This window comes from Benincasa hispida, chromosome 4 (assembly GCF_027475165.1).
Source record: "Benincasa hispida cultivar pf3 chromosome 4, pf3_genome.v1.1, whole genome shotgun sequence".
Classification (NCBI taxonomy): domain Eukaryota; kingdom Viridiplantae; phylum Streptophyta; class Magnoliopsida; order Cucurbitales; family Cucurbitaceae; genus Benincasa; species Benincasa hispida.
Genome location: NC_143481.1, coordinates 10,030,837 through 10,042,783, shown reverse-complemented (window position 1 = coordinate 10,042,783; position 11,947 = coordinate 10,030,837). Strand labels below are relative to the sequence as shown.

Genomic DNA, 11,947 nt, shown 5'->3' with positions numbered 1-11,947 from the left:
GAGAATCCAGAGGGTGGGCTCTGTTCAGACTTGGTATGAGGCAGATGAACGGAGGAAACACCGATCGCATACACGATTGGGCAAGTGGGAGATGGTGAAGACTTATCGTATAGGTCGATGTCCAATCATTTAGATAAAGCTAAGCGATCATCTAGCAAAAGTTACGTGATCGTTTAATTCATCGTTTAGCTCAGTTTGTTGCCTACAGACTCTACACGAATGTTTACTTAGGGCAAGCGATCATTTAGAAAAACTATGCGATCGTTTAATAAATACTGCACAATTGTTTAGCTCGCCATTACACTATCATTTAGCTCGCCCAGCCTTCGTTTGGTAAATCTATATTTACTTGACGACCCCATGAGTTTCTTTTGCATGGAGAGAAAACTCAAAACTTTTTCAATCTTTTATAAAAACTCATTTTTGAAAATAGGAAAACCATTTTCCTTTTAAACTCACAGTTACCATGATTCAATAACCACCAAGTACTTTGGTTATTAAAAGAAAAAGAATTAATTATCTAATAATTAATATAATTATAAATATAAATGATAACCAACTTATCATATTATATTTATAACCTATAGTTTTAATATTTCATCTCATGAAACATATAAACCATAGTTCTTTTTCTATTCCATGATACTTAATGTAAATCTCATTTACATCAATCCTCTACTAGATGTATCTCATACATCATACCTATTATAACATATATAATCAAAATACCTCTTGTCAATTTGAACATTTCAAATCAACACCAAGAACTGATCCTCAACTGAATCCATTGAGCTACCAATGGGACCTTATGGACTTGTAGCTCGAAGCTCCAATGGTACGTGAATAACGGACTAAACTCTTTAGTCACGGGATCCACCATCCGTTAACTGCCAGGCAGTTCACTAAAGACCAACAGCTGAACTCTCCTTACCACAGATATATTATGTGTCCATCTTAACCAATGAGCAGTGCGACAACCCTTCATAGATCGCTCGTAAGTATAGCTGGGCCAATAACTATTATTCCCCTGTAGTTACATCTGTCTCCTTAAGTACCTCTGATCTCTCTAATGAATATAAGTCATAGTCCTACTATGACTGAGTCTTCTCTTCCAAAGAGAAGTTGTGGCCACTATGTTCAAGCCCCGGAATCAGCCCTTAAGGGAGTAATCTCTCTATTTATCCCTACTTTGGGAAAGAAGTGAATTCCATCTTGTGGATTGAGTTCCCAGCTCTCAGATCAGTAAGTCCAAAAAAGGTAGGCATGTTGAGTTGGAAATCTTGCCACTCTCACCCATACTAATCAAAGGACCGCCCTGAAAGGCAGACGTTCCCAAATCACTCAGGATTGAGGTCGTGTCACCTATGGTCGTTTAGATGAGATGTAAGTCTCTAGTATCAACAACGTTATATATAGAGTCTAGTCATCTCGTGGTCTAGGTCTTATACAAACTCTTTGTATAGGATACCCTTGCTCGCATGTCTCCACATGAATGGTCAGGATCTACCATCTGTAGTAGTTTACAACACTTGCAAACTTCTACAAAGTGGACCGTATCCGTAGTGTCACCAGGATCAGGTATCCCTCCTTAATCCTTATATTACAGACTTATTTAGGTTATCACTTAAGGCATGATCCACTTGTATATCACATATACATGCTTAAGTTCACATAAGATAACCAAGGAGCTTTGTTTATTGGATATGGGTAAATGCCAGAATTAAATAACAATTATTTTATTCATTAAACAATGTATATCTTTACAAAACAATGAGACTCCGGGAGAATTAGAACACCAGTCCCAACACCTTTGATACTCCCATCCCCCCTCTACAACCCGATACCATCACTTCACCTACTCCCACCCCCCTCTACAGCCCGATACCACCACAACATCACCAATTGACGTCGAACCTTTAGAGGCCAACAACCCACAAACAGAGCCCGACATGTCTGCCTTACTCACCATGCCACATACAGAGGCTGACATGTCTGGCATCCCAGAGGTCGATACTTCTGGGATTGTTACGACCACAGAAAGAGTTACACTGGTGAGTAATTTATGGATCAGTAATCTTTGTTTATATTTTTATATTTCTTGATGAGTAATCTTTTGTTAACTGTTTATGTAGGAATCTCGAAGAATTAGTCGTAAGAGGAAACCTGTTGATAAATATACACCTCCAGCTCAAGTAAAGAAGAAAAGTGTGGTTAAGCATCCTTTCCCAGGTGTAACTATGTCACTATCCAGAGCGGTCGTCATATATAACGTAGCACATGATGTTCCACATAATATCCTTACAGAAATGATGGGCTGGATCTCGGACGACAATACGGACAACGAGCTTTGAGAGAACTTTAAACCACTCGCCAAGCAATACTTCATGGAATTGATTACCCCGAATTCGTTGGTCGAGTGCGATATAAGTTTCCTAGTTTTGACTTCTTTACATCTTGTACTTTTACTGACATAGTAATTTTTCGTGCAGACCATAAATACTTTATTTTATTTTATGAAAGAAAAATTTTATACCCAGCCCGACATGTGCATACACAAGTTCACCATCTTGCCAATTGGTGTAATGGTAAATTTTGATATTTCGTTTCTTAACTCCTCATTATATTTTGTTACTTAACTTCTCATTTTATTTGACAGAGTCACCTTAATGCTCGTGGTGGAGTATTTAAGCGAATAAAGAATAAGATACTTCTGGAGGCTGCCCTAGGATGGGAAGATGAAGAACGTATAAGGACTATGTCACTGATAAATTCGATCTCAAATGGCAGATGTGGATTTCGTTTGTACGGTGATGAATATTAGTGACCACTGGATGGCCCTTGCAATGGACATTAACAGAGGCCACATATTCGTATTCGATTCACTTTCATCATACACACCAATGACAAAGCTAGTGAATTGGCTAGAGCCATTGACAGTCATAGTACCATCCCTACTTCACTACTGTGACGTGGATCATTCAAAGCCAGACCTATCCACAGCCTGTTGAAAAATCTCGCTATCTATGAATGTCGACATACAACACGGGTCGCTTGATTGTGGCATCTTCGCAATCAAATTACTAGAACACCTGGTGACTGGTGTTGATCTGTCGTAATCACTCAGGAGAAGATGAGTGAATATAGGATGCAGTGAGCATGTCAACTATGGGTAAACACTCCATATTTTTTATGTGTATAGAACATGTATTTTTTAATGTATTTTTATGTATGTAAAAACATTTATTTTTTATGTATAATGGAGCTACTGCTCTTTTCATTGTATAATTGAATATGTATTTTTTATGTAAGTTCAAAGTTCAAAGTTTAATATCATAATTTTATCAGATCATGCATAAGGAGCTACTGCTCTTTTCATTGTATAATTGAACATGTATTTTTTATGTAAGTTCAAAGTTCAAAGTTCAATATCATAATTTTATCAGAACATGCATAATTGAGCTACTACTCTTTTCATTGTATCAATGGTATGTAGAACATTATATGGTTCAAGGTTCAAAGTTCAAACATTGAGAGAGCGAGATTTTGAGAGAGAGTGAGATTGAGAGAGTAAGGTTTAGAGAGAGAGAGATTGAGAGAGTATAAAGTTATTGTTTTTTGTTACAAGTATGAAGATTGAAAGAGTACGAAGTTATTATTTTTTGTTACAAGTATGAACATTGAGAGAGTATGAAGTTGTTGTTTTTTGTTACAAGTATGAAGATTGAGAGAGTATGAAGATGGAGAGAGTATGAAGATGGAGAGAGTATGAAGATTGAGAGAGTATGAAGATTGCTATTATAGAAATACTCCAGCTTGTTATTGTTTTTTGTTTACAAGATGAAAGTATGAAGTATGAAGTATGAAGTGTTACAAGTATGAAGTATGAAAAAGTATGAAGTATGTTACAAGTATGAAAAAGTATGAAGTATGTTACAAGTATGACGTATGAGAAACTGATCAATGGTATTTATAACAAATGAAATGTTACAAGTTAGTTACAAACTAAACTAGATGAGGGGTGTTTGTGTCACGGTCTCTAGCATTTTCAGCACATCACACGGTTGTAAACGGTTCGGTACAATTTTGGCGGTTATGCCCATAATTCCCACACCGACCACATTTCATTTGTCTGCGAAATTCTCCTCTTGATGGTATTCTTCTCACTTTCCATCAACTGGCTTGTGGCACAAAATTCAGAGGAAGGATAATCTTTTCTACATATCCAGGAGGTCTTTTCCATTCAGATATGTGGCCAAGTGGATTTATAGGCTCCGCATACGCAGTCATTAGAGAGTCCACTGTATAAAATCGATTGCAAAGACTGTGGATGAGTATATTTCGTTCCTTGTTAGCAACAATTGCATGCAAATATGGGATACCAAGTGAGTCGAATTCCTTACATGTGCATTCCTTCTTGTGAAGATTGACAATACCATCCAATCGATTATCTCACACGTGTACCCGATAACAATCAATAGGCTCAACCCAATATTATCTACCCTTATCGGCCTCACTTGCCAATCGGGTTTCACAGTAGTCAGAGTGCAATGTCATTCGAAATGCCTAGTAATTTCTCCGTTTGTAGAACCACGATTGGAACATTCCTCTAACATATTCAATCAAGCATACTATGGGTAATAGTCGATACTTTTTAGTTAACGAATTGAAACACTCTACACTGTTGGATGTCATGTTATCATATCTTCGTTCTATTTGGTAAAACCGTGCCCACCTTTGAAGACCGATGTTTTCCAGATATTTCGTGATAACATCGTCTCGAAAATTATGGAGTTCGTCCCATTTTGTCTTGAACTCTGTCATGCGAAATTCCCTTTTGCATCTCTAAATATCCAACAACCGTGCTATCCTTAAAGTTTGTAACAAGATTTTATTCTATGAGCCATGTGCACGATCCATGAAATGCCGTGGGAAAAAAAATGCATGAATAACATTGCTGATAGATACCATCCGATCAGACACAAACACCAGATTATCGGGTTCTCCAATACTGCATTTCAAGTTTGACATAAACCATTTCCATGATCGACGGTTTCATTATCCACTATTGCATATGCTAGTGGGTATAGTTGATTGTTCCTGTCCATAGAAACTGCAACCAACATGGTGCCTTTGTATTTTCCTTTCAAGTTCGACCCATCAACAATTGTCATAGGCTGACAGCTTGCGAAACCTCTGATACAAGACCCTAATACCATAAACATATACTTGAAATGCACCTTATCTTCAAGTTTGATCTCAAAGAATGTACCCTTATTCTCTATTTTTAACGCTTCTCCATAAGCATGTAGTATGAAGTATGAGTATTCTGGAGTACCTCTAGTGAGATCATACACGGCTTTCCTTGTATGCCACGCTTTATCATAACTTATGTTCACACCATAATCTCTCGTCATATCCTCAACAATATGACAAGGTTTATAAATACGTCCTATTCTCGTGAACTTATCTTTAATGAGCTGACCAACAACCGTAGCAGTTGCTTGTCTATGGTCGTGATTCAGAATGGAACATGTGTGCGAACTGCAGTACTTTGTGATCTTGAATATATCAGATCCTTCCATTTTGACTGCACGAAGGCTCCACTTACATGTCTCCCCAATACATTTGACAGTGAATAGAGATTTGGTTGATTTCCTGACCTTAAATTCAAATTTTTTTATTGATGGACAGAATAGATAATCTCATTTTCAAGTCCTTTTTGCTCAAAAATAGTTGACTAACTTTAACATCCTCTGTCCTAGATGAAGAGGTACCATGCATAATCAACTCTGTCCTATGACTTGAAGACACAGATGGTATAACCACTGAAGCTGTAGAACGATGCACATCTCCATGATCACGATCCATTTCATTCAATCCTGTTGGTTGCTCATTCACATCCACTAAAGGACCACAATCCATATAATTGTATGTTGATGGTACAGTGTTGGTAGACAATGGAATATCACCCTCTTCCCGATGAAACTGATATGATTCCTCGTATTATCTGTCCACAGTCGTATCATCATAACTCACATTTCTAAACCCCATTCCAATATTTTCGTCCTGATTAGATTTCAACATTACAGCTATCTGAAGTCTAATAGCTCTTCTCGCAAAAGAAGGAAGCAAACTTCATCATCATTCCTTATGCATTGTGGAGGGGCTTCAAATTCAAGCTTATATTTAACTTTCAGTATAAGATCAAACTCTGAAGAACTGACATTTGTAACCCTATAAATGCGAGATTTAAGTTCTTCATACTTCAATGTATAAGACACAATGATTCCTGTCAACTGTCTCCCAATATACGAACTTTCATTCTTATCCCAATCACCTCCATATCGAATAAGTAGACACTTTGCTGTCATCCTATAAAACAAGAGAACATTTGTCATTAAGTTGTACAAGCAATTGAAGTGCACTCTCGCTCTCAATCTCGCTCTCTCTCAAAATCTCACTCTCTCTCGTAATCTTGCTCTCTCGTAATCTCGCTCTCTCTCTTACTCATGCTCTCTCTCTTACTCTTCCTCTTTCTTACTCTCTCCCAATACAAAATTTCGTAATGCTACCTTTTCATAAATAACACAACAAAAATAATTAAACAGACTTAAAATAATGAAACACCTTTCTGAAAAAGCTGTTCCGTTCTGAAAAAGCCTCGTCTTGGAAATCCCCGTTCAACAAAACACCGTCGAAAGCCAGAGAAGTAATCAATGGGGTTTAGAGTTTAAAGAAATCACCATTGTATTGTGTTTATATATTATTGATTTGATTTGAGGCTTCCGTCGTAAAAATTGTCAAATCATTCGTACACTAACGAGCAATCACATCAAACTAGGGAATTTCAAACGAGAGCGAGAGCGTTTAATCAGATGAGAGCGAGATTTACCTCATTAGGCTGGTGTAAGGGCAATTTACGTAATTTGGTATGACGATGATGTCAGTAGAGAGTCAATTGACATTATTTTTTAAAAATGAGTCATTTGATATTTTAGATTCAAAAATTGGATCATCCTTATAAATTTCCCAAAACTGAGGTGAAACATCGTCATCATCACCACCATCTTCACCGCACATCATGTTATTGCTATGTATGATTCGATTCAAGAATGGTAATCCGTCGTTTTAACTTCACCTCCAAATAATCCCTCAGATCGCAACCGATCCCATTCTCCATTCATATTCGTATTTAATTGTCACATCTCATCTTCCTCACCCCTCAAATTCCACCGCCGCTTCCTCTTCCTCCGCCATGTCCGATCAAGACAACTCCCCTCAGACCCATCTACAATTCCCAGACACCGAAATCAAAGACCCCACTAAGCCGCCGAAGCCATTCGCCACCAAATTCAGCATATGGCCACCAACCCAGCGCACTCGCGATGCCGTTATAAGCCGTCTGATCGAAACCCTCTCCACCCCTTCCATTCTCTCTAAGCGTTTCGGCACCGTTCCACCAGAGGAAGCCGCCGCCGTCGCGCGGGTCATCGAGGACGAAGCGTATGCCACCGCCAATGGCTCTCCCCCCACCGTGGACGATGGCATTGAGATTCTGCAGGTCTACTCCAAGGAGATTAGTAAGCGGATGCTGGAGGCGGTGAAGGGTAGAGCGATCCCGGCGGCTCCGGCGGAGAATGGTGAGATAGAGGGAGTAAGATCACCTGTTATTGAACCTAAAGACGAAACCTCAACTTTGGAAAGTGAATCTTGAAATTCTGTGTTCTTTTTCTTTAATCTTAATCTTATCCTGTTTGAGCATCTTTTTTTCTGGAGATCTGCTTGTCCACTGTCCACAGATTGCTTACAAGATAATTATTTGTTCATCTTGTGTTTTATAGCCTTAAATTCAATGAAAAATGGAAGCATATTTTTTGCCTAGAGATATCTTTGTTTTGTTTTGAGCTTTCTCTGTTTAATGTCGCTCTCACATTATCACTTAATTTTGATTGCTGAATTTGTGGAAATAAAGAAATATGGATATGTTTAGAGATCATATTGTTGGGTTTGAGCAGTAATGCTCTGACCCATTTCTCTATAACTCTCAACAAAGAAACTGAGTTCGACCCTTTGAATTCTCACGTACAATTTCATCATTGACCACTAATTTGAGTGTTGGAGTTGCTTTGATTGACATATTATGAGTTAAAATAGTTTCCCAGATTGCTCGAGAAGTTAGTAACTGAAAACATACAGCCAATGAGCCAAACATGTAAAATTTATACACTTTGTTCTATTTGTATAGGCAGAGGTCAAACTTCTAAACAATGTCTGATCTCTCTAAAATTCTGAAGTGTACATCCCATTTGTAGAGGGGAAAAAAGAAAGAAAGAAAGAAAAAGAACACGTTATACAAAGTTACAAACCATTAAATTCATAATACAATAAAACAAATGAAGAATGGTCAGAAGTTTCTTTCAATTATGTCTTCATCTAGTGTCCTGGTCCTCTCATGCTTGGTCCGGAAGCATGCTTGAATGCCCAGCTTCCCTTCCGATGACCACCGAAAGTAACAAAGCCAGTCGGGTTACCTGCAGCTACTTTCTCAACTCGTCCAGTTCCCGTCGTGAGCGGAGTTTCCGCTCTCGATCTGAGGTGTCTGCAATCCACATGAACAAACACCATTGCCAACAGTATCATCACAGCAAAAACTCCAAAACAACCAGGCTTCATCCTTGCTTTTGAATCTACAAAACTAGGTAAAAGAAGACTTGGGAAGTTGCCCTTTTTATGTATACAAAGAAACACCAATAGAATTTCTGCTAAATCGCCAAAGGCGGTGGTTTAGTACTTTATATATACTTAGATTACCTACTCCTTTGACCCTGCCTTTAATTTCTTTCAATTCCCATCTTTTTCCACGCTGTTAGGAACATTGACTTGGTGCAAACACAAGGCCAATTGTTCATACTAGAAAGAAATTTTGTAGAGGTGAGATAGCCCTTTCATTTGCAGGGCCACCGCCACAAGGGACTGATGTGAACATTACACGCTTTACTGAATCATGCTGCAGCTTCTCTCTCTCTCTATATATTTTTATATGATCATATGCAGGTTGGCACGCGGGTTCTATCTTTTTAAGTTTTAATATTTATAAATTTGTTGAAGGACTTTTGGAAAGGGAACTTAGGGAGTATTCATGTTTGATTTCTTTGATCATATTTTCATCTATTCGGCGCTATATAGTACATGCAATGCAAGGAAGTTTCGTTTGTTTTGTAAAGGCTATTATGTTTAAAGGAGTTGGATTACACTTTTGAAGATGCGGATTTTGATATGGATTTAGTATCTTTGTATCTGGAAATAACATGCAGAGATCATAAAGTGTGTTTGAAATCTTTGTTTGTGTTTTGTGTATGAAATGATTGGATTAAGGCTGGCCAAATAATGCTGGCTTTTCCTTGCCGCTTCAATTGTATTGATTTGATCTGATCATCCAAATGGAGAAAATGGTGATGATGGAATGATTTCGAGTTTTTTTGGTATAATTTTTTTCTTATTTTAGTTTTTTATTTTGCAATTTATGTATCTTTTAAGTAGATACATACGTCAAAACGAGCATAACTTAATTAACATATAAATGTCTTAGTTATTAAGAAGTATGTGAATTGAATCTCTCTATTTCTACTGTACTAAAAAAAAGTGGGATGTATAAATTTTTAACATCTAACTCAAAAACACAATGCATTTATTTGGTTGCCAATTTTTGTTAGTTTTCCTATATACTGTTTGCTAATAATTGGTGTTTATCTATTTATTTTTTAAAGTTCAGCTTAAAAACTACTTATACCTATTAATTTTTGCTTTGTTTTGTTATCTACTTTTTTAAGAGTGTATTAAAAGTTCAAGCCAAGTTTTAAAAGGTAAGGCTCTATTGGATAATTTTATTTTTATTTCTTGTTTTTGAAATTTATACATGTTTTTTTCAATATTTGTTAGTTGTCTTCCTTGCAAACATATTTGAATTCTAAGCTAAATTTGAAAAACAAAACCAAGTTTTCAATTTTTTTAATGGTTTGGGTTTTAAAAATATTTTTAAGTAGGTATTAAAGCCAAAAAAGGAAAAAAAAAACTGTAGGTACAAGAAATGTTTGTAAGTTTAAGTTTTGGAAAAAAATAAAAATAAAATAGTATTATATGGGGTGTAAAAAAGTTGTTTAAAAAAATTTATACAAATTTATTTTTGTTTTTGGAATTTGACTAAGAATTAAAATGTTATTTTGAGAAGTTGAACATTATAGTAAAAATTGTTTTACCTTGAAAATAGTATAATTTCAAAATGTTACACCTGTTAGTTTCAAAAGTGTTTTTATGTCAAATTACTATACAAGTAGACTATTAAACATCATGAATTGTTTGCCAAAGGTGATCATCCGAATTGGTTGTCGAAGGACGCCAGAGCTAGTCACCGAAATTGGGGTTCAGAGGTCATCTTCATTGTAGTTGGCCATCAAAATTGATTGCATAGGTGGTCGTCGAAGGTGATCGTCAGAGTTGGCACTTGGAGGTGGTCATTGAAGCTAGTTGCTAGAGGTGATCATGGTTCAAATTGGGCGTTGGGGGTAGTCTTTAGAGTGATTGTTGGAGGGGATCGTTATAATTGGCAATCGAAGGGAGCTGTTAGATCTAGTCAATAAAGATGGTCAATTGGGGGTTGGAGGTACTCTTTGTTGGAGTTGGCTACCAGAGTGATCGTCGAAGTTGGTTGTGCAAGGGGTCGTTAGAGTTGTTGGAGGTAGTTGTTGAAACTTAAAGCTAGTTGTCGGAAGTGGTCTTGTTGGAGTTAACTGTCGGAGTGACCATCGAAGTTGGTCACCCGAGGTTATCGTTGGAGTTGGTTTCTGGTAGGTGGAGTTATTGGAAATATTGGAAGGAGAGGGTGTTGGTTCTTACCATCAAATTGTACATAGTTTTACTATTTTGAAACACAGTTAAAATATTCTTACTCCCATTATATTAACTCACACTCCATGAAGTTGGAGCCCCAAACACCTTTCTAGAATTACGTCTTTTGCATGTGGTTGGAAGTGAGTACGAAAGGAATCATTTAAAAGAAGTAAAGGTGTGTTTAGTTTAACTTCTCAAGTGTTTACTTTAAAAATAAGTCATTTTGGAAAAAAAGTGAAGTGTTTGATAACCATTGTGTTGATGGCAAAATTCGGGTAGGAAGACTTACCTGACCTTCACGTGCCTTCAACAATGAATTTATAACTTTGGGGAAAGAAGACGACCTGTCAAATAAGAAAATAAAACACTGGTGTGGTGTCTACCACAGAACCTCTGATGCTTAAGTCAATATTTAACAAAGGGTCAGAGCAAGCTAGAGATGGTGGTGAAGAACTTACCTCTAAGTATGCCTGTAGCCCCTTATCTATCAATAATTACATCTTATTATGTACACACAGGAAAAGAAAAAGGAAAAAAGAAAAAAAATCATCTTTTTTTTTTTTTAGGCGAATCATCATCCCATGAGACTTTATATTTTGATAACGGTTGCAACTTTACCGATTGATTTTGATAAATCTTACTATATATATAAAAGTTAGGATAAAAGTGAATTTTTAGGTTTTCAATTTGCCTTTAAATGTTCTTAGAATGCCCATTTTACCTTCACAATCACACCTCTCTATTCTTTTTCTCTCCATTCTTTTTCACTTTTACCACTAGATATTCCAATAGTTCTATCCTGTCCACATATTGTTTCATACGTTTTTTGTACCTATTTTACATTTTTTTATGGAGCCTCTTTGTTTTTTTTCCCCTTTTTAAAATTATTTTAACAAATACAAGTCCTTTCACAGGAAACAAATTACATTTATATTTATTTTTCAATAGAAAAAGGATTCATAATCAAGGTCAAAATGGGAAGAATTTTTACATTTCCATCTTGCCTTCATTCTTAAACATATGCCTAATATATCCTTGAATTTAATGATTTTTTTTCATG

The 11,947-nt window shown here is 36.6% G+C and overlaps 2 protein-coding genes across 2 annotated transcripts; one reads left to right on the top strand and one right to left on the bottom strand.

Moving 5' to 3' along the window:
- Positions 1–5,015: 5,015 nt before the first annotated feature.
- On the bottom strand, positions 5,016–5,414 carry LOC150036467 (uncharacterized). The gene has a single exon (XM_090313135.1). The coding sequence runs from the start codon at positions 5,412–5,414 to the stop codon at positions 5,016–5,018; it is 399 nt and encodes a 132-aa protein (XP_090169261.1).
- Positions 5,415–6,998: 1,584 nt separating this feature from the next.
- On the top strand, positions 6,999–7,881 carry LOC120075939 (MFP1 attachment factor 1-like). The gene has a single exon (XM_039029691.2). It carries the CDS (start codon positions 7,256–7,258, stop codon positions 7,712–7,714), a length of 459 nt encoding a protein of 152 aa, XP_038885619.1. The 5' UTR covers positions 6,999–7,255; the 3' UTR covers positions 7,715–7,881.
- The last annotated feature ends 4,066 nt before the right edge of the window (positions 7,882–11,947 follow it).